We start from the raw sequence: 25,038 nt of genomic DNA, 5'->3' as shown, positions 1-25,038 counted from the left end.
AAGATTTGGAGTAGACCAACCGACGACAAATGTTAGGGCACAAATTGGATGAGATCTGGAGAACACAGCGTAACAACCAACAAGTCTTTTGTTCAGGAACAGGAGTTGCCGTTCTGCCCTTTTTCCTCCCTTTCATCACATGTTCCCATCTAGCGATTTGTAACACTTTCATGACTTTTTGGTCATAGTTACAGGAAGCGGACTTTCTGGGGTTTTTTTCTGGGAACAGGCCGAAATCAATGCGCGAGCGGACGTCATCCATAAAATTTACTTGGTGTGGCCCAATAACAAGTGCCACACGGTGCCAGAAGCGGGGTACATACCGATCTGAAGAGTTGTACGGTACTATAAATAGATCTCCGCAAACATGAACTTTGATCACCATGCAGTGTATGGCGGCATGCACGTGTTTCAAGCCCCGAATTCCCACCTCAATCAGTCTTAACTCTATCTAACCGTGGGCTTGGGGTGGTGGTGGCTAAAAGTACCCGCGTCAACTTTGATGTCGGATAACGTCCGAACGGTTTGCGCTAGAACCACCAAACTTGGTGACTTTTCCTAAAATATTGAATCAATGGAATAAAATAGTCCTTTGCCGTGGCAACGGGTTAATACACTCTAATATTCTATTATAAATATGTTGTATACCATTAAGTTTCCATGGGATAACGTATCTAGACGGTTTTGGCCAATATATTGACGTCATAATTACGTCATATTACGTCATAAAGACATCAAAGTTATTGTTATGATTTTTTTACTAGTACACCATCCCCTGAAAATTTTGTGGTCAAGCGATATACTGTAGCTCACAGAGCGTGTATAAAGTCTCCACCAGACTCCTTTTGCAGGCTGAATAAATCGTAGAAATCGGTATAAAAAGGGTATTAATTGGCGAGAGAAGGTAGCCGGCCATCGAGGATCAAATCGACTTGCACCTTCTCTGGCCAATTAATACCCCTTTTAAGTCCGATTTCTACGATGTATTCAGCCTGCAAAAGGAGTCTGGTGGAGATTACGAGACCTGGTGTTGACAGCCAACTTTTGAAAGAAAATTGTACTACAGCCTTCTCAAAACCCATTCAACACCAAACCTTAGGACGGAGAGTGTCTACAATAGTCTGTAGATTATCGAACGTGGCAGTAAACACGTGGTCAATAACAGGCATGCTGGCCATGTTGTTCAGAGTTTCAATCCCGACGCTAGCAACACCCACACAGAAAATTGTGGTGCCGTCGTTCCTCAGTGTTTGCGAGTCCGATATCACAGCGCTGCTCGAACTGTCGTAGCCGTCGGTAAGGACGATCCCGATCTTCCTCGCTGTTAGCCGTCCGGAAGTTGAGAATTCGTTACGCATGACGGACAAACCCGCGACAGAGGGCTCTCGGCTGCCGTGACTGTTAAACATGGTGCTGATCATAGACACCAAAGTAGGCTTGCTGCCAGTGAGAGAAATGTACCTCTCGGCACTGCTACCTGCAAATTTGATCAGCCCAACTCTCGCGTGATTTCCACCGATGGTTAGAGAATTTACTACACCATTGATGAAGTTCTGGACTGTGTTGAAGTGACTCGATACGCTGCCGGAAACGTCGATCGAAAAGATGATGTCAGCTGCGCTGTCACAGGCTAGAGAATAAACAAATAGCAGGTGTCTGTTAAAGAAATCTAACAACATTGTCTTTCATCTTATCTGTATTCCTTACGTCCTGGGATTTTACCATACTTCTGTCGGTCATATCTAAAGACATGGTACACATAGTATTCAGTACGAGTTGGTAAATGAGTGAATGAATACTGGAATGAAGTGAATGAATGGATGAATAAATGATGGAGTAGAGGAATGAATGTATTTTCTGCATATTACAAGCACATAAAAAAATAAAATTTATTTCGTTCTTTGTTGTCTCGACCTTGCAATATAAAACAAGTACCTGCGCAGATGGGGACCGTGCCTGTCCACTGTCCGTCCGACCCGCACACGACCTGTGATGACCCCAGCAGGTGGTAACCATGGTTACAGCTGAAGGTGCACCTGTCGTTCTCTAGTCGGTCAGTACAGTCCACCCTGCCGTTCTGAGGGCTGGTAAGGACCGGACACTCCACTGAAATTAGAAATAAGTAAACATTGGAATTCAACAGAATTCAAATATGCATATAAGTGTTATAAACGGGCATTTTGGCAGCTCAGCAAGAGGGATTTTGCTTTTGACTGTATGTTTCTGCATTTGATGCTTAATGGTTTCATACCCCCTTTCCTTACTTGATGGTTATGTAGGTGCCAAAAAGGTGTTACATAATTACCTATACACCCTGCAGCGCTCCCAGTCCACGTGCTATCAGCCTGGCAGGTCCGACTGCTGCTTCCTGACAGCCGGTAGCCGCTGTTACAGGCGAAGCTGCAAGTCTCGGGGTAGCGGAAGGAGGATCCGTTGTTACAGATCATTCCTCCATTGGTTGGAATGGGCAGGGGTGGGCATTGTACAACTGAAATAGAAAGGTAACAACTGAAAGGAAAATGCATCCACGTGCATTAGCCTAATTTCTGTTCTGTTTACTCTGACTCACTCAATCAAATTCATACATTTGGTGACCAGCCAGTCTCTCTCAAAAAAGGGAGACACGTACCTGCGCAGATGGGGATCGTGCCTATCCACTGTCCGTCCGACCCGCAGACGACCTGAGATGACCCCAGCAGGTGGTAACCATGGTAACAGCTGAAGGTGCACCTGTCATTTACCAGTCGGTCAGTACAGGTCACCCTGCCGTTCTGGGGGCTGGTAAGGACCGGGCACTCCACTGAAAGCACACATAAGTAAACATTCATATTCACCAGAATTCAAATATGCATATAAGTGTAACAGTTATAAACGGGCATTTCAGCAAGAGGGATTTTGCTTTTGACTGCTTTTGATGCTTAATGGTGTCATACCCCCTTTCCTTACTTGATGGTTATGTAGGTGCCAAATAGGTGTTACATAATTACCTATACACCCTGCAGCGCTCCCAGTCCAAGTACTATCAGCCTGGCAGGTCCGACTGCTGCTTCCTGACAGCCGGTAGCCGCTGTTACAGGCGAAGCTGCAAGTCTCGGGGTAGCGGAAGGAGGAACCGTTGTTACAGGACATTAATCCATTGGTTGGAGTGGGCAGGGACGGGCATTGTACACCTGGAAGAGAAAGGTAACAATTGGAAGCAAAATGTATAATGTTTACTTTCACAATCATGCTCTAGCCCAACAAACTACTGCTCTGTTTATTCTTACTCAACCACATTCATGTATATGGTGACCAGCCCTTCAAACCCTGCAACTTGCTACATAACCCAACACAACAGGGTGTCTGCTACAGCACCAGTTGCCATAGTGACGGAGGTCATTGATCTTATGTGTTTGAAGAGGGGGACGAAGAAACAATATAATTATGTGTAGGTAAACACAAAACCGTTGCTACACCGTGCCCGGCCGTTACAAACATCCATCCAATGCCAATATGTAAAATTAAGGCAATGTTAATTACTCTTACCGATGCACACGGCGTCGTTTCCAGACCAGGTTGCATCAGTCTGACAGCGTCTCTCGCGGCTGCTTGTGGGAGTCGTCAGCTCGTAGCCTCGGTCGCAGGCGAAGTTGCAGACCTCCGGATAGCGGAATTCGGAGCCACTATTGCAGGTCATTGTACCATGGAAAGGACTGGCCATGTCTGGACATTTTACAGCTGAAACAAAATGTCAATATATTAATGCTTTGGGGCATTTCAAAGTGGCGAATGACAGAATAATTATCAAGACCACTTGGGCCACCATTATTCCAGGTCCTGAAAAAATAACGGTGTAGAAAATTGATTCATAAACTGAATCTAATCCCTTTTCTAGTCTTTTTTTACCAAGGTACTGCTGATTCCAACCAGCAACGCCTAAGGTTTAGAAACAGTAGAGATGCAACATTCAGCTGTACCTAAACACGGCGTGATCCCTGGCCTGTTTATGTCGACAGGAATAGTCCAGCTCCCGTCGTGTCCACAGGAGTACTCGGCATAGATCAGCCTGTCGTAACCAGGGTTACAGTGGAGCAGACAGACGACCTCGTACTCCGCGGAGGTGTTGTTGGCATACTCTGCCGAGGATCCTGGGATAGAACACCTGAAGAAGCCGTTTGCTGGTTCGGAGATCTGGAAAAGTGGAAAAAACGACATTCAGTTGGTGATTAGGTAACAAAATGCTTCCTATCAAAACTTCCTTTTGGCCCGTTGGCTTAAGTTACATTTTGGTCATCACCAGCCTTATTCGCTTTTGTCGTCTTTAGCTGAATTATCGTAGGCACTGCACTCGGTGTATATCATAGTGTTTGGAATTAGTTTTTGGTGATTTTTTCCCTTTCTTTTCCAAGAATGAAGCCTTTGCCTTTTTGACAGCATTCTGTTTGTTGGTTAGGTCTGACTGTATGCCTTAGTCAAACCGACCAAATATAACCGATGGTGATGATGATGATGATGATGATACTACAGATCGTTCTGGTCATCTCCAGACTCGAGTCTTTGAAACTCTGTCCGACTTTTTGTCATTTTAGGAGCGGTGGTGGGGCTGGGTGGATCTAGCAACAGAATCGAACTGACCGGGAAAGGCGGACAGGCGGTCCGTTCACAGCGTCTCCCGTCCCCGACCGTCCCGACCCGGCAGCGGCAGCTGAAGGTCTGGTGGCCCGTCAGGTCGCAGATCCCGTGCTCAGGGTCGCAGTCGTGCAGGCCGAGTCGGCAGTAGTTAGACGGGACACATCTGCACAAGGGTTCAGAAACGATATTTCTTTATGACCAACCAAATCCATAGTTCCCGAAAACACAACGTTAATATTACGTATATAGCCGGACCATACACTAATTTGAAAAAAAAAAATTAAATTGCAGAAGGGCTCAATTTGGTAACATGACATGTAAAGAAAGCAGAAAAGGGAAACATGGCCTTACCTCGGCTTATTGTTCCATTCTCCACTAGCCAGACACCTGAAGTTGTACAGACTGTGAAGAATATGGCCGCCCTCGTAGCCAACTTTGTAGCCGGGCTCACAGGTCAGGCGGCAGGAGTCCTGGTACCTGGTACCGCTGCACGTCAGGCTGCCGTTGGCAGGGCTCTGGGTGGTAAAGCAAAAATGGATCTGCCGTTTTTTTTAAGTGACGTTATGTAGATGATAAGGAAATAAATGCTGCCTAAATGTTATTACATTTGAGGATGCTTACGGAATTAAAGGACAAGACAATGGCCTGGATAATTATGTACAGTACATATTATATTTAGCAGTTTGTGCCACAGATTTTATTTTACAAAACATACAAGATACGTACAGTAAGGTTGCCGCAGTCCTTCTTCTGACAGAACAGATCTGGTCCACCAACAACTGGCTGGAGCGCTACAGTTAAAAAAAGGAACTCAGTTTGAGATATTGTCAGTTCTGCTACAATCCTGTGTGTGGCGTGATTGCATGAACACCATGGTTTGAATTTGCGACAAGTTTTTGGGCAAGAAAGGTCGCTGGAAAAGCAGCAGAAGTTCGTACCTCCCTCCTGCAGGCTCCAGTTGCCGCTGCTATGACAAGCTACGCTCCGGTGGTTCGTTCCTTCGTACCCGTCCGCACAGGTGACTCCGCAGGTGTTCCCGTAGGTGTGTCCGCTGGCGCACTGTAGGGCGGTGTTAGGGAACTCAGGAGGGGAGCCGCAACTCACTGGTAATAAAAATACATGAATCCTTTGTCAATATCTTTAAGCAATGTCTCAAATACTGTGCATCTACGTCGTTCAAATAAGTACCATATCAGTGTGGCATTTCATCAAGATATGCCACATTACCTGGTGTGCACTCCGGCTCCCCACTCCAGGTTGCTTGGGCTGTGACTTGGTACACCTGACAGGTGAAGTTGTCGTGTCCCAGCCGTTCGTAGCCGTTCTGACAGGTGAGATGACACGTCTCGCCGTACGTCGTACCTGTACAGGTGACGTCACCGTGTGCGGGTGTCTGTGTAAGGAGGAAGACCTTAGACTGTTAGACTTCGGGGCGAAATGAACACATGCATTGCCCATACTGATTTGTAATCACGGATAACAATTGTCATTCTCTTTTGCCGAGCGTTGCAATTTTTCATTCCTAAGTCTGCTTGGTAATGGGGCTTATGCAGAAGAATATGTTTGGCAAATGTAGTGCATGTAACTAACATGTATGGTAAAAACCGCTCACCGAGATGTTTCCACAGTCAGCGATGGCACAGGCCAGAGTCTGTGGGATAACAACGTCTGCAAAGAAGATGGAAGGTCGATTTTAATGCATTTCACTGGAGTATACACGGCAAACACAATAATGTTGAGCCCTTATTTCTCTATATTCAACAATACGTTCCTTAGTCATTTTATTAATTCTTACTTTGATCCAACCCCTGATACGAACAATAGATTTGTAATTTTCCCCACCTGCTGACACAGCATTTTCCATCTCTGTCGTGTTCCCTCTGCGGAAGGCGGTCCAGTTTCCGGTCCAGCTGCAGCCCAGGGCGTGGTCCGTTTCCGGTACGTACCCTGCATTACAGGTGACGTCACAGCGGTCCGAGAACACGTGACCAGGGCACAGGTACGAGCCGTGCGGGGGGTCCTCAGGTGGGCTGCAGGTTACTGTGTGATGACCAATATATGATGATATGAATAACAATTCGGCAAAATTTTGTACACAGAATGTAGTGTTTTATTGTGTTGGCCTAAAGTTGTCCTGACTATAATGCCAAACCGTATGTTGTTTTGATTAAAATAGCATTATGTTTTAAAAAATCATATTTGGTGATACCGTTTGTCAAGATCGAGCTACAAGAAAGGGCAAAGTGTCTAAAAAGCCTGAGGTACCGGCTTCTTCCTAACTTCGTGTACATGAAAGCCAAAACAACACCCTACCAGGGTCGCACTGTGCAGGTTTGTCCCAGTGTCCTGTAGCGTTACACGTCAGTACAGGGTGCCGGGGAAGGTAGCCTCGCTCACAGACCACTCGGGCTTCAGACATGTAGGTGGTCGCAGTGCTGTTGACTCGGCCATGAGCTAAGTTCTATGATAACAACAAATTTAAGTTGTGTTATTCATTACGAAGACGGAAATATAAAATTGGTGGGTCTATTCTGGTCCAGGTAAGCGTGACTTTAAAACTAGACTTTAAATACTTAAGTTTCTGTTCATGGTAATATGGACTACACAAGAAACGGGACAGTAAGTTTTATACTTACATTTAATCATTATTATCAATAATTTGGTGTATGTTTGTATTTTCTGTCTAGATAAGATGTTTGAAACAAGTACCCCAAAGTCTCCTCCACAGTCCACGATTCTGCATACCGGTCGTCTGGACGCCCCAAACGTCTCTGCAAACAGAAAGACAGAATTGTGGTTTTCTCTTGATCGCTATTTTTTATTTGTATTATATGGCTTTTTGCATAACTTATTTGTGTACACAATATATTCTATGTGCTGCCCTATATTGTTAAATAATGGTAACAGGTTCTTGTGGAATTTGATTTTTGAGGTTTCAAAAAAAGGGAGATGCTTCACGATCATATTTCATTTTTCATATTTGAATTATTTTGAGTATGATATTCAGAGCCTTGTTTTGTATCGCCGAACTCTCCTTACCTAGGCGAGACAGAATATGCAGGAAGTCCAGGTTGGCCACCTTGTCGTCTAGAGTTGGGCCAATCCAAATCAACACCTGCCGCATCATGTTGAAGTCGATGATGTTGTCCTCTGAGATCATGTTTAAATATGTCTTTATGATAGACAGATTTGGGACGTCATCAACCTTCACTAAAATGTTAAACGCCACGTCCGCGTAGATTTGGTCGGAGATGCCGAGGTACTCGAACACCCGAGGGTCGGTGTTCGGCATCGTGTCGGCAGCCCGACCGACGCCGACGAGTGTCGACACGACTTCGGGCGCGATCGGCGCCCATCGGCCGCGGTTGCAGAACAGCAGGCCCGCGTCATCGGTCTGGTAGCCCACGTCACACTTGGCGATGCACATGCGCACGTAGATGTTGTGGTGGGCGATACTGGTGTAGTTGAAGTGGCCATGGGGCAAGTCGGGCAGAGACGTGTTTCCGCAAACTGAAAAGGAGAAACCAAAACATTCAGAATTCAAAAGTCAGTAAGTTCCTATTAAGGAAAACATATTGTTATTGCTCTGTATCTTCCTCTTCTTCTCCAAACAAATAAAGTCAATGACCAGGACCAGACGTCTGTCACCATGGTAACTGGTGCTGTAGCAGGCACCCGGTGGAGCTGGGGTACATTTTGTTTGGAGCTGGACAGAGCTGGAGACGCCGATCTCCATATGCATGTATATGGATGTGTTTGAGTAAGACTAAATAGAGCAGCAGCTAGCCAGACTAGACAATGTGAAAGTGAGCATTATGCACTTTTCAATTCAACCTATCAATCCCGTAGTCCCCTCCAGTAAAACAACCGTGATGAGGGAAGGGGATATAAACTCTGTCACGTTTGGGACTGTATTCTTCACATCGTAGTAGCGACACCTAGCGGCACTGCGAAGAACTTTTGAACCAAAGACTCACATTCCTGTACAGCCACAGGAGTCTCCACGGTCGGTTGCGGCACGTATCCAGGCGGCAGTATCGCTGATGTGTCCCCTCCGGCGGCCTGGAGCGCCAACTGGTACCACCTCTGCATCTCCGGGGAAAACTGCTGCATCCACACAGGCACCGGCTCCGCAGGAGTCATGTAGGCTGTTGAACCAGTGAAAAGATGCAAGAAATTTGAAGGTTTCAATTAGACAATACCTTCTGCAGTCTAAATGAAAACTGGCACTAGCTAGTTCCATCACAAAGTGATCAAATGAAATCTAAGGAATTAGGTGATGGAAAAAACAAGCTAACCTGGCATGACTTTGATCTTAAAGAAGACAGCGAACACCACGGCTGTCAGGACGGCCAGGCAGTAGAAGATGGCGGCGAGGATGAGCAGCGTGTCCGGCCGCTTCCTGGGCGGCGGGTTAAGGGAAGAGCCATACCCGTACAGCGGCGGGCCGTACGGCCTCCACACGGCGCCGGGCTTCACCTGCTTCCCGCCGAACAGGGAGTCACAGCTCGGCTGCCTTTTTAGCGGGACCTGTGAGAGGGCCAGAACAGAAGTTTTGTCCGGGGATGCCGTCTAAATCTTTTGTCGTGTTGGTCTGTTCGATACTACAAATCTTGTACCCCTACATAAATTGTACATTTGTAGTACCTTTTTCTCTCCTGAATCCACAGTTGCACTGTGTTCGTTTCCTTGCGACCCTTCTTCTTCAAACGGTGAATGTTTCTCTTCAACGGTGACGCACCTTGAAATAGACACACAATCAAAAGTGCTTTTTGGCAAAATGGTGATCAATCAATCAATCAATCAATCAATCAATCAATCAATCGATCAACAACAACAACAACAATGAACTGTAAACAGAGTTATCTAGTAGACATACATCTATCCTAGAATGCCAAACGTTGAAGGCTTTGCAGATTTGTAAACCTGTTACGTACTGATCATCATCGCGGTCCTGATGCTGGGCAGTGTCTCTGATGATGTCCTCATCCTCACTTCCTTTGACGATGTCTGGAGTTGCACCCGTCTAGGATTTTGAATAGACAATACAAAAAGTCTGATCCTAAAGTCAGTACATGATAATGTGGGCCATACTCGATAACACACGGTGCATGTACTATTCTACCCTGTGACTCGTCCTGTCTTTGTTTAATTCGTAATTGAAAACATGCAAAGCCAAAGGCAGAGAGAGAGAGAGAGACAGACAGACAGACAGACAGACAGAAAGACAGAAAGACAGACAGAGAGAAAGACAGAAAGAAAGACAAACAGACAGACAGACAAGCAGACAGACAGAAAAGCCCAAAGTGATGCTTCACATCTCTGCAGTGAAGTCAAAATTAACACGCCCAACACGTACCTTGACCTCCTGTCTGTCCTCCGGTATTTTGAAGTCTCGCCACATAAAGGACCTTTCAGCACGTGTGCTCCTGATCTGGGGAGTAAAGTACTAACATTTAAATTGAAAATATAAATAAGTAGTAAATAAAATCAGTTTCTAAAGTTAAGTACCAACAACAAAGTCAAAAAGGTTTGGCTTGAAATTGTTACCGGAACTTGACCGATGTCCTCTGCCGGTATTGTGTCCACAGTCTTTTGTTTTGGCTTTTGCCGTCTGCTCCAGGTCCGCCCGGTTAAATCACCCCGAGGCTGCAGGTGGTCGCACCGGGTCGTCCAGGCTGTTTTAGTCGGGCCGTGAGTCGACCTGCCCCGGGGGAGCTGCTTGGGGCTGCCCGGTGATGACGACATGTCTCTGATGTGAACCAATACAGCTGTTTGTAAACACTGTCACAGCTTCAGTTAAGGACGTCCCTCGGACGTTAAATGGAGGTCCCGTGTTTGGGGACAGCCACACCCCACGCACGTTAAAGAACCCACCGCACATATCGAAAAGAGTAGGGGACCTTCCCGGTGTGAGTGGTTCAAACCTTACAGTCCGGTCTTACGCAGCTTGTACTTACTGCACAAAACTTGTGTGATACACCTAAAGGCCATATACCGGTTATGCAAAACAAACAAAAACATTCCGCCCGACATTGGTCAGCCCAGAGCTTTCTGCATTTTCTTTTATGGGAGCCGTATACGTCATAGTTATAATAGGAAAGTTCTGGATATGCCCGGGCTATCCAGAATTGGGAACCGTGCCCTCGGCATGGTTCTGGACAAAACACGTTTCTGGATACTCAGGGTTCTGGATAAAACACGGTTCTGGACACTACACGTACCTCTCAGTGTATTTCACTGGGCTAAACTCCCGAGAAAAAGTAAACAGACACTCACCTGTGCTGCACACTTGTTCACACCTGGGAAAGCCGTCTGCAGGTGTTGTTAAACGCTCCTGGTTAATGTTCAACTCGCGGACGTCGCGGGTCGTGTGGATAAGGAAATGCTGTGAGGGACGGTTTAGATTCTTCCCCCGTCAAGTCTACCTATTTGTCATGGTCTAAATATAGCCCCGTGACGTCTGTGCTTCGTGACAGCCAAGAGCGATGTGATAACACACCTCTTTGTGTCGGGTCATGCTCTAATGCGTCTTGTGTTTCTTTTTATTATTCCAACATGTAATCACCAGACGTGGTGACGGCACACTCAAGTTTTTTCAACTTATATTAATGCCGCCACCAGCACAGGGGACAATACAATACTCATTTTCACCTGTGCGGAGTGAGGAAAGTCGTATAAAGTGCCTTTCCCAAGGGCACAAGATCGGTGGTATGTCAGGACTCGAACCCGGGACCTCTTGATTCCGAGAAGAGCAGCTGCCGCTACGCCACGCGACCACACTTGTGTCTTGAGTTTTTGAAAGACCTTTATTATGCACTCATGCTTTTACAATCCGGTTCTATCTACAATAACAGTGATGCAATTCAGGTATCTTAATTTATTACATCTACAGAAGATCAGTTATGTACAGATTCACCGTCAAGATTAACCATGATCAGTTCCACCACCATTGTTTACGCCAGTTGCCAGGTACAACAAAGAGAAACAAAGGGGATAGTGAGAGGCCATGGTCCTGCATGAATGGTCTAGATTTAACTTTATTTACAGACGCACCTGTTCTTTGTATACCGGATGTCACACAACACCTGCTTTTCATAGCTTAAACAATAGCAAGTACTCACTGGATCACGCCGGGAGCCACAAGGGGAAATAGCGAAGGAAACAAAATCTTTCAAGTCTGAAGGATTTATTCTCCAAGCAGAGGTTGGGGGGAATGATCGATACATTTTTATATATGGCCGTTTTTCTTTTGTCCTGACCCCCACCGTCGGTGGCCGCGGAGCTTCTCTGGCTAATGAATACTGCCTGGCCAATTTGATACTGTCTTTTTGCCACCGAGAGGGATCTGCTTGGAGATTAGAAGGAACTACGATGTACAAGTGCAATGTAGAGCACAGACTGTGTATATAGTCTCCACCAGACTTCTTTTGCAGGCTGAATAAATCGTAGAAATCGGTCTAAAGAGGGTATATAATTGGCCAGAGAATGTAGCCGGCCATCGAGGATCCAATCGGCCTGCACGATGGCCGGCTACCTTCTCTGGTCAGTTATATACCCTTTTAGGCCGATTTCTACGATTTATTCAGCCTGCGAAAGGAGTCTGTTGGAGACTACGTGTATACATGTAGCAGGTTACACATGAGAACAACCCTGGCACAGAGCTAGGAGTACTCAATCACGGACCTACCGGGGTCGTGGCGTCAGATAGACAAAAACAATTCTTCAGCATTTGAGGTGCAAGACACATGACAATCGGCTTAGGAAAGCTGCACTACTCTGTAGCTTATTAACACACTGTTCGAGTCAAGATATAAAAATGAGGTTTTGTAATAGTCAATCCCCTAGGAATTTTACAGTCTTGTCACGTCAAAAGATGTATCCCGCGCTGACGTCAGGCTTGTTTTTATGTCCGATGAGGTCCCATACCGGAGTTACGGGTGCCTCTATCGCTGCCACAGGTATCATACCGGAGTTACGGGTGCCTCTATCGCTGCCACAGGTATCATACCGGAGTTACGGGTGCCTCTATCACTGCCACAGGTCTCATACCGGAGTTACGGGTGCCTCTATCGCTGCCACAGGTCTCATACCGGAGTTACGGGTGCCTCTATCGCTGCCACAGGTGCGTTGGAGTAGAAAAAGCCCTGAAGAAAAATAATATCTCAGTAACTACGACATTCAACTCAGAAAAGTTGAACACACTGGCCGACAGACTTGAACAAATCAAATATGACTCCTTTTTTTGGCCATGACGAATATCACGGTATCCTCCCTGATGAGGGTCCAAATAGGTAAAAAATGCAAAAAGTCGTAAAACCTCGTGTCCATCAATAACAATATCTGTTCCGGTTATAATTAGAAGCTCCATTGCTCATCGTAAAGCTCGTCGAAGGCTGGCATAATGGTTTGCTTAAAGGTAAACACGTTCAGAAACAGAAATATCTCACGTTTGGATCCGCCTGCAGTAGTTTCCTGACAGTTGTGGCGTCCGGCCTGGTCTTCTCGTTAAACTTCCAGCACTTCAGCATCAGCTGGTATCTGGCGGAAAATCATCATTCTGTTAATTGTTACTTACAGCCAAATCCTTGCTCTTTGTCACGTACTCTAACGATCAATGCACGTTTGACAATTCACACTTTCCAGAATATGGAACCCTGGTATCCAAACTAATTTTAGCTGCCGTAGCTCTTTTCTCTTCAACGCAACGAAACAGACTCGGCAGCTATGGTTGTATGTTAGGCCAGAAAACTGACATCAGAGCTTGGTCAAAGGTACCCAGAAGTCAACACCATCAGGCGACAAAATTTACCCTATCTAGTTCTACCGACACAGATGAGCTTTTAATCTTGTATGGAGAGTCTGCCACTAAAAAAAAAGACATATCAGACTTACCTTTCTTCTGTACAGAGCTGAGGCCTGGGGAGTCTGAAGTGGTTTTGCAGAGCATCATATATTCTGTCTGCCCCCTCCATCCCAGGGTACGGCGTGCGGCCCAGCTGCGCCACTTCCCACAACAGAACCCCGAAGGACCAGCTAGAAATGCATATTTCATAGTGTTTAGTATGGGAAAGAGTTCACAGTATTGAGAGGACTATGTATGTTTGTTAGTGTCTTCTTTTAAAGGCAATGATAAAAACTCACACGTCACTCTTGTGAGTGAACCTAGCCTCGTTCTTCAGGCCCTCCGGCGCCATCCACTTCAGCGGCAGCAGATCGCGGCCCTGGAGAGATAAGAGAGAACAGCTTCTTCAATTTGTGTATCAAAGCCGGCTGTGACAAGACTATAGGATCTGTAGATGACTGGAATCCGCTTCTGTTTTAAACTACCGTGTCCTGCCGATGGTACCCCACAGCGTACATGTCCCGGGACCTACCCTGTCCTGCCGATGGTACCCCACAGCGTACATGTCCCGGGACCTACCCTGTCCTGCCGATGGTACCCCACAGCGTACATGTCCCGGGACCTACCCTGTCGTGCCGATGGTACCCCACAGCGTACATGTCCCGGGCCAGCCCGAAGTCCGCGATCTTGGCGGTTCCCTTCCCACAGATCAGAATGTTCCGGGCCGCGATGTCTCGGTGAACCAGCTAGACATATAGGCGAGGATAAGCAATTCAGTTACGACATATGTTTGTCAGCATTTGGTTATGATTACTTTTACAAGACGGTAGAATACAGTGGTAAAAATCGCCTAAAGTCTTGCATGCCTTAAGCTGAGATTTGAAGGAAGAGATTGTGTAACAGTTTTTAAAGATTTTCTTACCTTCCTGGTCGCCAGGTGCTCCAGTCCGCAGCAGACCTCCACCATCATGTTCTCGAAGATGTGCCGTTTGTTGACCAGAACGGTCCTGTTGAGTTTGGACTCCGCACGTAACGTCCACAGCAGGTGAAGGAGACTCCCGTGTTCGGCATATTCCAGAACCAGTTGGAGCGGGCCTGGAATAAAATATCTTAGTATGGCTGTTCATCTACACGTTACAATATCTTCAAATTAAAATCAAATGCTCTGAACAAATCCAGTGGCAAATGAATGGGCCACAAAGATTCTAAACTGACCGTCTCTAAAACAGATGCCTTTCAGACCGAGGACGTTGTCATGGTTACCGCACAACAACATGATGCAGGTTTCCCGCAGAAGGTCTTGCCTGGCCTGGGGATCATCATCGTCTGGAGAAACATCATAGAGGTTTACATCATATTGTCACGTCTTACATGTATCTATAACATAGGAAAGTATGAGCTCAGTAAGTTACAACTATAACCTTAACAATAAATGCACCTTTGAGTTTCTTGACAGCCACCACCACATCTTCTTCCTCAGGATGCGTCATCGTTGCCTTGACGACATGTCCAAAAGCGCCCTCTCCCAGGAGTTGTTTGAGCTGCAGCCTGCTCCTGTCGATCTCCCTTTCCTTCAGCAGCTCCATGTCGATACTGCCTGACGAGGAGCCTGCCCCAGGTGGCATCAGGGCCTAGGGAGAGGGGGGGGGGGGTCAGTCTGAGATATTCAGGTCTACTAGCAAGACATTTTGGATATCAAATTGTGTTATCTCCTACGTCATAGTGAGACTGACGTAATCATGACGTACCTTGAGGTCCTGTCCGAGCTGGAAGACTTCCGGATCGTCGATGTTTCCGACCCGCAGCCTGTTGTTGTGCCTGTAGAGCAGGAAGATGGCGCCGAGTAGGAGGAGAATCAGCGTGCCTGCCGATAGACTGACGGCCAAGAGGACGGTCTGGGAGACTGGAGGGTCTAAAGCAAGTAGCTATCTTTAATTTTCAGCTGAAATACCTAGGTATCAACTTTGTATTGGTTAAGGGGTCAGGTATCAATTCATCTATTTCTTCAGCCTGTTAAAATGCACCACCACTCTCTGTCGTCCTCCCACTCGTTGGATTCTACAGGTAACATGAGAGAGTCGCTTTACATTTTCGTCAAGAAAGTAGTGTACAAAACAACTCACCCGAACACCCGTCACCAGAGCAGACGCAGCCCAGGGTCCGGTTGCAGGTCTCCTGGTCTGTACAGTTGCAGACCTGGTCACACAGCTCGCCCCAATAATTATCCTGGCAACCTGAAACAATCGAAAAAAATGTTCTACTACGGACTTTCCGGATTACAGCAGTATGAAGGCAAAACTGGTTGTGTACTGAGTATTGGGAATCGCAGACAAACAGTAACAGTACCTGCTATTCGTATGTCCACCACGTCTGTGTACTGATCTCCACCTGCACTGGTTGCCTCACAGGTCACGTGACCTTCGTACTCAGGCAGCAGAGAGTTGATGAAGAGACCAAAAGAGCTGAGTACGAAGGAAAATAAGTTAGAAGATTCAAACCTACGGAGAGGCTTTTTGACATTGATAGAAAGCATCAATATGCATAGCTAGCTAACCTTTCAATCGCTCAATCTTACAAATGTTTCAAGACTTAAGGTTGTCTTCCAGGAGGCTAGCAAGCGATTTGCTAGATTAAAGGTTGCAGTAGGTCGAATGGCATGAAAGAAACCTGACTTGTTATCACTTGTTTCGGCCAACAACTTTGGGTTGACAGGGGCGCCGTCGAGGAGCCAGTTGAAGTTGTTGACACGGAAATTGTAAGCAGTGCAGTTGAGCTGCAGTTCCTGTCCGAACCGCAAGTCGTTCAGCTCAATGGTAGAAGGACTGATGCGCACTTCTGGGTGAACTGTGGAAAATACGATACAACTCGTTAGTAATTGTGTTCTATACAGTCAGCATCCAATAGGCCAAATAGCGTTGCTTGGAAGATTAAATACTGTCTTGCCATCTTAGGATCTGCTTGGAGATTTATTAGCTTCTGGCACAGGGGGGGAAATGATACTATCCCATCATCCTTTGCAATACACATCCCACAACACGTGTCCCAGATGGCTGACTGTCAGCACCAGGCATATAGTCTTGTCATGTTTCATTTAAAAGTGCAGCAATGGCAACAATTTGACCAGTAATTTTGGTTCTTTGAATAATCAAAGGACTCAAGTAGTGTATGAGGCTATCTGACTTTTGTACCTTATGTACAACTTCTTACATTGTGTCTTAAACATTTATGCAAACATTTGCTTCAAAAATGGTGCTCAAACTTCACCAAACTAAAGTGCTTTTCTACAAACTCTGTTGATTGGTGATGTTATACATCTTGTGCATCAGAAAACCCCAAATGCACCAAAAAGCACCCATGGGAAACGGAAGAAAATTGCATTTGTTGATGATTATTACATAAATAATATCAAATATAATATTTTCTTCCGTTTCCCATGGGTGCTTTTTGGTGCATTTGGGGTTTTCTGATGCACAAAATGTATAATATCACCAATCAACAGAGTTTGTAGAAAAGCACTTTAGTTTGGTGAAGTTTGAGCACCATTTTTAAAGCAAATGTTTGCATAAATGTTTAAGACACAATGTAAGAAGTTGTACATAAGGTACAAAAGTCAGATAGCCTCATACGTATACACTACTTGAGTCCTTTGATAATTCAAAGAACCAAAAATTACTGGTCAAATTGTTGCCATTGCTGCACTTTTAAAGGAAACATGACAAGACTATATGCCTGGTGCTGACAGTCAGCCATCTGGGACACGTGTTGTGGGATGTGTATTGCAAAGGATGATGGGATAGTATCATTACCCCCCTGCTTCTGGCACAAATGCTGTGACCCACCTGTGGTGCAGTTCCTTCCTGTCCAGCCAGGGGCGCACCTGCACGCTCCGTTGAAGCTGTGACATGCGGCCCCGTTATAACACTGGCAGCGCTCCGCACAGAACCGCCCGAACCGCCCGATGGGACACGCTGGAGAAGGAGGGAATCAGTTTGATATCTTACTGCCCAGTAATGTGATGTACGATCAAATTTGCTGCAATTCTATGTGTGACCTCGCTCTTGCCGCGCAACGCCAACTTGTGGCAGCCAGGTGTCGATTTCAATACGCCTTAGGGAGACACACAGGAAAACAAACACATTAAAACCTCTGAAAAGGTTATTCTTACCTTCCACTATGACCTCAATGGGGAACTTTTGATTCTGATCTTTCACCTCACACACAATCTCATTCAGCCAAGAATTCTCCATTCCGACCTAAAAAACGATGCAAAAATACATGTTTCTGTGAAATTATACGATTTTTCGACAAGCACGCTTTGCTAAATGTAAATTGACCTGTATGACTATGACTACCGGTCAGAGGTCAGCAAATCCAAGATGGTGCCTTAAAGAGAAGCTTCGTTCAAAGAGGTTTGCATCCAAGTCAATCGTACGTGAAGGTGGGCCCCGAGGTCCATACTTTCCTTCAGAGATTACTTAGGTAGGACTAAGAGTCTTTTATTTCTTTTCGCTGTGTTAGATCCAAACTTACGATGGATGCTTCCATCCAAACTTACGCACCGCCCTCCTCCGACCCAGTACTTGTTCTGTAGGGTATGGTTTGCTTTTAGTTTATTGAAAACTCTTCTGACATGAGGTGGGCAAAGATGCCCTGATTTTAATTTGGGACCACCAATCATCACAGGAGACGGGAGTCGTTATAGACTTCTAGCGTCACGTGTCTATAGGGTCAGGTCACCCAGGAGGTAAAGGTAATAGAGACGAACAAATTATTTATGAATTTTCCTTTTTGGAAAAGATGTAACCGTTAAATTTAAGCTGATGTAAATCATGCTTTTTTTTACCTTTACGTTTAAATACGTGTACTTCATAACCGCTACATTGTCTTCCCATATCTCGTAAAAGTAGAAGGGAATCCACGGCCAGTCTTCGTAAGGGAAGGGCCTGCAGACAGGAGAAAAATTGTCAAACATTAGTTGTTATATGTACATGTATATGAATCATACATTGCAGCACACTAACATGGCCACTTACATCAGGGCCCATCACCCTTCATTGAACCGCGACGGGGGCCGATATCGTCTACCAGATACCTTTGACCCAGTGTTGACGTCACACTTCAAAGAAGCCACATGACAAGCTTCACTGAATCAGTCTACTGAGGAAGACCAGAGTGACTGGTCGAAAGCTCTAGGTGAGAGAACTTTTTGTGTTGGATTTAAAGTTATAACTTTAAACATATTATATAAGGTTCGAATGAAAGCTCATCTGTGTTGGTAGAATCCATAGTTAAAGAGTTTGACTTGTTCCAACACAAAAAGGAAACTCACCATAAATTTTCGGCTGATCCCGTCAACCTTCGTCAGATTTGTGATTCAGTTGCTGACTTTCCTGAAGTCGGAAACGTGATGACGTCAGGAGTGCATCAAAAGTGGCGGGAAGACGGTATCTCCCACCATCACGGTTCAGAGAGGGTTGGTGGGCCCTGATGTAAACTGCCTCCTTTACGCCTCTCACAAAGTAATCCTGCTCCGTATCTAGAATGCGCACCTTGTCCAATGTAACTGTATGTCCGGGGGACTCGATGTGTATGTGTTGCGACACTTCCGATGTGTTTGAACTAGGGCGCCTGTGTTCCAAAAATCTAGTCTTGAGAGACCGTTCTGTTTCCCCTATGTATGTCTCTGGGCAAGGTCCTCTGATATTTTAACCTGCGCACCGAATGTGGTAAATCACGCCACACTTTTGTTCTTTGGGGGTTCTGTCTTTGGGGGCCACTAATAGCTGTCAAACGTACGGGTCGGTTTGAAACACGTTTTTAAGCCATGTGTCCCGAAGATTCTCCGTAAAGCTTCAGAGGTGTTCTTAACATAGGGTAGGACGACTAAACCTCTGTTCTGCCTCGTAGGCGCCCTAGTTCAAACACATCGGAAGTGTCGCAACACATACACATCGAGTCCCCCGGACATACAGTTACATTGGACAAGGTGCGCATTCTAGATACGGAGCAGGATTACTTTGTGAGAGGCGTGAAGGAGGCAGTTTACATCAGGGCCCACCAACCCTCTCTGAACCGTGATGGTGGGAGATACCGTCTTCCCGCCACTTTTGATGCACTCCTGACGTCATCACGTTTCCGACTTCCGGAAAGTCAGCGACTGCATCACAAATCTGACGAAGGTTGACGGGATCAGCCGAAAATTTATGGTGAGTTTCCTTTTTGTGTTGGAACAAGTCAAACTCTTTAACAATATTATATAAGGTGTTGCCCATAGAACACCATTGACCACCTCTTCTAAATGGCTTCCTTCGATAGGTATTTACCATTGTAAATTTTTAATACCTATATTTAAAAACAGCGTGAGTATCTTACTTGTTTTCACTGTTTAATAACACCTGACCGAGGGCCTTAACTTCGCTGTGGGTTGCATTACATTGGTAGCGCATGTCTGGAGTCAGGTCAAAGTTAAGAACACCCTCCTGGATAGCGAGGTAGAACTCCAAAATATCTGAAACAGCAAAGCATAACAATACTGGTTTTATAACTATGTTGTATACATACAAGTTTACATTGATTGATTGTTGAATCGGTTGGTTGATTAATTTAAAATTAAAAAAAAAACGGATTCTCTATGTGTCAACCATCCCTCCATAGAGACGGGGGTGCCACAAACTATGATCTACTGATCTATCTCAAGTATTTATCTATAATATGTGTGCGTGTGTGTGTGTGTGAGTGAGTGAGTGTGTGTGTGAGTGTGTGTGTGTGTGAGTGAGTTTGATGTGTGTGGGGGTGCATGCATGTGTGTGTGTGTGTGTGTGTAAATATGTGTGTATGTGTGCTGCAGTGCCACTCACCGCCGCCAGTAGTAGATTTGCTTGTCTTGTAGCCGTACGGATAAATACCTGATTGGGCAAAAATTAATACACCAGCTTTGAGTCGCACGAACTCCTGAAAAAAAGGAAGCAAAAATTTTACGTAAGGTTTTCGACTTCAGATGGCATTTTACTGTTGGATATAATTGGCGTCGGTGTGACCACATTTAGTGTATTGCTCCAAGGTCAATTTGTAGCTTTATAATGTTTACTTGAAAGAGTTCTTTAACATGTAAAATTTCTTACCGCAGCTGTTTTCTCATTAAAGTCCTCCTCTGTTTGCGGGACGAAAGTGTTTTCATCGAAGACTGGCTCATCTTCTGAAGAAGAAAAGACGACGAATTAAACCTCAGCCGAACGCTGAGAAAAAAAATCATAACAAAAACTGCAAAAATAATTATGTGTTATGTTTCGATGAAGGTTAGACATTCATGTAATACGATACGCCAAAAAGCAGTTACTCAAGCAACTGGATATGATTTTGGAAACGGTCAGACGTTTCAGCTAGTATCCACTAGCTTTCGTCAGTGACGGAGATGTGTTATGTGTTTGATCTTGTTGTTTATCTTTCTATTTAAGTACTTTAAGGCTCACCAATTTCTCTGGTAGTGAACGTCAGGTAGAATTCGTCCTGCTTCACCCACTGAGGCGTGCTCGGGCTGCGTGTCAGAATCACGTGTAGCTGGTGCCCCGTACTGGCCGCGGACAGGTGGTAGGGCGCGGCCGAGAAAGGTCCTGGATCTACAACAGGATTGACAAAAAACACCAAGCATTTAAAGTTGACTTATAGGAATACAGGGTGAGTCTTCTACACTTTTCTGTTAAAACACGGTGTCAGTCTGTGTTTATTTTCTATGTCAGATTTTGTGCAAGAATAAGAAAGAACCGACAATGATCTTCGACAACATTTCTGATAATGAACTATGACAGCCCCTATGGCAGTTAGTCTTGCAAGACCATCTGTGCAAAACAGCTGAATCTAGTACCTGGCATCTGCGAAAGCCATTGGAAATCCCTTGAAAAGCCAACATCATTATATTATTTTTATTTATTTATTATTTATGACATAACAGGTGACTATCACCTTTCCAAAGATGTCAACCCCGAGACCAGACTGTAAGGTTTGAACCACTCACACCGGGAAGGTCCCCAACTCTTTTCGATAAGTGCGGTGGGTTCTTTAACGTGCGTGGGGTGTAGCTCTCCCAAACACGGGACCTCCATTTAATGTCCTATCCGAGGGACGTCCCTAGCCGAAGCTAAGTACTCATTTTCACCTGAGATAAGTGAGGAAAGTCGTGTAAAGTACCTTTCCCAAGGGGCGCATGTTCGGACTTGTTCGCGGGTACGACCCGGAATCGAACCCGGGTCTCCCAGTTTCATAGTCCAGTGATGTACCACTACACCACACGACGCCACTTTTCTGCGGCCTTCAGTCTTTTAGATAGAAGCCATTCGGCTTATTCCTCCTGTGGGTGTCCTCGGCACGACAAGCGTGTAGAAATAACTACGGATCACAAGCAAAGACACAAACAGGAAATACCGAAAATATAACATCCTTATTCAGCTATGAAATTTTAGAAATGCTACTAATATGCGTACCTCTAGGAATACGACAGAACGTATCGATGACCCTGCTGTTCGCTGATCCTCCGTCGTAAAATGTCAGAACCTCGGTTTGGCAGCCGTCAGAACCGCGCTCGAAAAGTCCGCGGTCAAAATTGATCTGAAATGAGGAACCAACAAGAGATACTGTAGGTGAGGTTATACTTTATTTTATAAAAATTAGGAAGAAATGACATAAAAGGTAACTATCAATGTAACTATATGTTTTGTTCAATTTGACATGTTTCTGATAGTCTAATGTTTACTCAATGCATTACTATAGTTAGTTCGTTCGTCGTGTTAACTCTATATTATTTTGTATCTATTTTAGATTAATTTGTTTGTTTCGTTGTCACTTATTTACAATACACGTGTGTAAAAAGAGGTCATAAAAACAATTGGATTTTAGGAGAACCCACTCGATAAACCCTTAGGTTTCCTGGGATCTCCCCGCACATTTGGTTGTACATATTCATTACATACTGTTTTTATTTTCATGTGCAAACTGGCAATAAATAAATTTAAAAAAAAAAACAGGGAGGCCTGACTGTAAACTTTGATCCACTCACACCTGTTCTTTTCAAAAGTGGCGTTTTTTTCGTAAGGAAGTTAAACTTAATGTTTACCTTCGGACATGGTCTGCCCTTTAATTCTTACTCAAACACATCCACATACATGTACTACTAGTATATGGTGACAGGAGCAGAGCAGACCATGAAATTGCAACATTATGTAACCCAACATCAGTCACCATGGTGACAGACGTCAACAAATCATGTCATTGTCCAGGTCAGAGGTTAGTGTTTGGAACAGAAGCGGAAGAAGAAACTCGGTAAACATAAATAGTCACCAAGATGATCCTGTTTCGAGCAGTAGTAATGTCCCACTCGCAGTGGTCTGACGTCACATCCGTTCCACTAGTTATATTGCCTCCGTTTCCGGTCAGCTGATGTGTACATCCTAATAAGGAAAACAAATTTGTGCTTGTCATCAGGTTAAAACGAGAGAAGTCTTAATTCATAATCAGTCCCGGGCTCACGGGATAGCCCTTAGTAATAATAGGGGGCCCGCAAGCCCTTTTCTGTAGAGCGTAATCGACCGTTTTAATTCTACGTAGAGCGTAGACGGACCGCTCTAATATTTTTGCGTAGAGCGTATTCGGCGTTTTAATTCTACGTAATGCGTTGCAGCCACTTGGAATTTAATCGAGAGGTTTCCGAATTCAGCGTAGAGCGTTGTCGGGACTCCCCCCCCCCTTGCAGGCCCTCATAATAGGCTGACTCGGTAGCATGTAATGTTTACCGAACTAATCAAAACTTCCCATAGCATTTTCGGGCTGTAGGGGCAGTGGGTTGTTAATCCACTGTGTCTAGTGCTCGGTATTAGAAGGCAGAGTCCATCCCTCTCCTTCCACTGCCTTTTATCTTACTGAACTAAGCTAAACTGGATAAAAACGATTAGGTAATTTAAAAGAATACTGCTCACCTCCAAGTGCAGGGCGGCAGATCTCGAGACAGAAGAGGAGAAATACTCCAACATGAACAGCCGAGGTCACGGTCATTTTAAGAGGAAGTCTTCCGGAACTTTCCTAAAACACAACAGATTCAAAAGGTTCACAAAAAATTGAAAAGAAAACAGTGGCAGAGATACCACAGAAACTAGTCACTAAGGACCCAATCACATTCGTCGCACGATAGAGTATGTTTACCACACAACTTCGGGGCGGTCTTGGGATGGTCGTGGGATAGTCGTGGGACGGTCGTGGGATGGTCGTGGATGTGTGTCAAACAAAATTCAGCCGTCTTGTGGCGTAAACGTTATAATGAATCTTCGTCGACGGTCGGGGTCCGTTAAAACCTTGCTAAAAGACCCAACTACAAAACAAAATAGTACGTGCACGTCGAATGTAACTAGCCGTCGAGTTGCCCCAGCTAGGGGAAGAAACTACTTATCACAGCCCCCTCCCCCCCTCCCTCCGATAAAGTATGCTACCCACATTGTTAAAAAGCCCTGCCGTTATGTAGTACATACCAGATACACCTGAGCTGTAGAAGGGTAGAAATCAGACTGAAGAGGGCCCAGTCTTAACCACATCTGATTCGTTGAGGAAGTGAAAAACATTGACCCGATCACCACTAATAAAACGCTGTTTAAAGAGGAGACTAATAATTAACTAAGTAACGGCTCTATTGTTGACTCAGTAATCTACCTGAACGTGATGTGTATATATAAGTATTACGATGTTGCCAGGCGCACGTACATGTAAGACCGGGGCAGACACAGTCAGTACCTGGGTGAGTACAGAACAACCCTGGAAGCTAAAAACTAGTGCAGTGATCAAAAGGACGTATTGCTGCCGAAAGTGCCCGTTCAGAGCTCGCTGACAGCTATTTTTCTGCTGCTTAAACCTGACTTCCATAAACTGACGAAATGTTATTAGTTGTAGTTCTCTTCATATGCAATATTCTTGAATGAAAATGCACTACGTATAGTGCTGTGTTTGTATGCTCACCACTAAAAGTATCAAGGACTGATACGAGGAATTTTGAGGAAGTTAAGATTAAGAATGATTCTTTTATATGCTGCTGAAAATACACCGGGAGCTTTCAATTTGGCAGGTTGTTTTCAAGTTGCTTTAAAATGGTTCACACATTTCCTTAACTTAATTTCCTTCCTCTTTTCTTTAATTTTGTCATCACTCAGCTTTCCGCGAGAACATTTGACTTTCCAATCAGATTGTGCAAACAGAAGTGTCAGACATAACGACGCCTGAGAAATGAACTGAGTAACAGGATATAGAACCGGGGAACCCCCGGTCCAACACCGTACCACAGCCAGGGTAAACAAACACCTATTTACTGCATTCACATCACAGCTAGATTACCTGTTACCAGGCACAGCTCGCCATGGAGGGCTCCACCAGACTGACTACTCTTCTGTTTAATATCAATATCATGTTGAACAAGATCTGAATTGATCTGTCCAATATCTGTCTTCACACTATAAATAAATAAATAAATAAAAAAAAATATATATATATATATATATATATATATATATATATATATATAGAGAGAGAGAGAGAGAGAGAGAGAGAGAGAG

General features: G+C 45.0%; 3 protein-coding genes across 4 annotated transcripts; all 3 read right to left on the bottom strand.

The window, feature by feature from the left end:
- Window positions 1-1,049: 1,049 nt before the first annotated feature.
- Window positions 1,050-11,017, bottom strand: LOC109462018. Its single transcript, XM_019758508.1, has 22 exons — window positions 10,891-11,017; window positions 10,162-10,363; window positions 9,971-10,045; window positions 9,549-9,637; window positions 9,259-9,352; window positions 8,910-9,141; window positions 8,589-8,759; window positions 7,651-8,121; window positions 7,321-7,382; window positions 6,925-7,072; window positions 6,454-6,651; window positions 6,224-6,279; window positions 5,839-6,004; window positions 5,550-5,714; window positions 5,338-5,402; window positions 4,963-5,126; window positions 4,615-4,774; window positions 3,957-4,170; window positions 3,526-3,717; window positions 2,988-3,170; window positions 1,936-2,106; window positions 1,050-1,630 (listed from the first exon to the last, which is right to left on the bottom strand). Exons 2-22 carry the CDS (start codon window positions 10,357-10,359, stop codon window positions 1,083-1,085), a joined length of 3,822 nt encoding a protein of 1,273 aa, XP_019614067.1. The 5' UTR covers window positions 10,360-10,363; window positions 10,891-11,017; the 3' UTR covers window positions 1,050-1,082.
- A 1,324-nt stretch (window positions 11,018-12,341) lies between these two features.
- LOC109462000 (fibroblast growth factor receptor homolog 1-like) lies at window positions 12,342-20,994 on the bottom strand. 2 transcript variants are annotated; one of them, XM_019758483.1, is made up of 19 exons: window positions 20,926-20,994; window positions 20,578-20,651; window positions 20,314-20,407; window positions 19,829-19,964; window positions 18,300-18,399; window positions 17,622-17,709; window positions 17,296-17,424; window positions 16,129-16,300; window positions 15,803-15,918; window positions 15,580-15,690; window positions 15,205-15,368; window positions 14,895-15,087; window positions 14,672-14,782; window positions 14,379-14,551; window positions 14,083-14,202; window positions 13,756-13,835; window positions 13,507-13,647; window positions 13,062-13,152; window positions 12,342-12,758 (listed from the first exon to the last, which is right to left on the bottom strand). In XM_019758483.1, exons 4-19 carry the CDS (start codon window positions 19,900-19,902, stop codon window positions 12,699-12,701), a joined length of 1,923 nt encoding a protein of 640 aa, XP_019614042.1. In that variant the 5' UTR covers window positions 19,903-19,964; window positions 20,314-20,407; window positions 20,578-20,651; window positions 20,926-20,994; the 3' UTR covers window positions 12,342-12,698. The 2 variants fall into 2 exon arrangements, 1 of the variants encoding a protein (XP_019614042.1); XR_002139730.1 differs by lacking the exons at window positions 12,342-12,758; window positions 13,062-13,152 and having other exon boundaries at window positions 13,545-13,647; window positions 14,036-14,202.
- Window positions 20,681-23,514, bottom strand: LOC109461947. Its single transcript, XM_019758427.1, has 5 exons — window positions 23,422-23,514; window positions 22,787-22,896; window positions 21,934-22,057; window positions 20,926-21,072; window positions 20,681-20,691 (listed from the first exon to the last, which is right to left on the bottom strand). Exons 1-5 carry the CDS (start codon window positions 23,495-23,497, stop codon window positions 20,681-20,683), a joined length of 468 nt encoding a protein of 155 aa, XP_019613986.1. The 5' UTR covers window positions 23,498-23,514.
- Between the last annotated feature and the right edge of the window lie 1,524 nt (window positions 23,515-25,038).

The sequence above is a fragment of the Branchiostoma belcheri genome, unplaced genomic scaffold (genome assembly GCF_001625305.1).
Source record: "Branchiostoma belcheri isolate BF01 breed outbred unplaced genomic scaffold, Haploidv18h27 scaffold98, whole genome shotgun sequence".
Classification (NCBI taxonomy): domain Eukaryota; kingdom Metazoa; phylum Chordata; class Leptocardii; order Amphioxiformes; family Branchiostomatidae; genus Branchiostoma; species Branchiostoma belcheri.
This window is presented reverse-complemented; position numbering and strand designations above follow the sequence as displayed.

Coding starts and splice junctions, on each gene's coding strand:
- LOC109462018 (XM_019758508.1), bottom strand. CDS start 10,359: ATGTCGTCATCACCGGGCAGCCCCAAGCAGCTCCCCCGGGGCAGGTCG. Junction 7,383..7,650: donor GCATATTCTGTCTCGCCTAG/GTAAGGAGAGTT, acceptor TTCTGTTTGCAG/AGACGTTTGGGGCGTCCAGA. Junction 2,107..2,987: donor GAGCGCTGCAGGGTGTATAG/GTAATTATGTAA, acceptor TTCTAATTTCAG/TGGAGTGTCCGGTCCTTACC.
- LOC109462000 (XM_019758483.1), bottom strand. CDS start 19,902: ATGCGCTACCAATGTAATGCAACCCACAGCGAAGTTAAGGCCCTCGGT. Junction 17,710..18,299: donor ACACGTATTTAAACGTAAAG/GTAAAAAAAAGC, acceptor ATCGTTTTTTAG/GTCGGAATGGAGAATTCTTG. Junction 13,648..13,755: donor TTCACTCACAAGAGTGACGT/GTGAGTTTTTAT, acceptor ATGCATTTCTAG/CTGGTCCTTCGGGGTTCTGT.
- LOC109461947 (XM_019758427.1), bottom strand. CDS start 23,497: ATGACCGTGACCTCGGCTGTTCATGTTGGAGTATTTCTCCTCTTCTGT. Junction 22,058..22,786: donor CTCGAAACAGGATCATCTTG/GTGACTATTTAT, acceptor TCCTCATTTCAG/ATCAATTTTGACCGCGGACT. Junction 21,073..21,933: donor GTTCTGTCGTATTCCTAGAG/GTACGCATATTA, acceptor ATCCTGTTGTAG/ATCCAGGACCTTTCTCGGCC.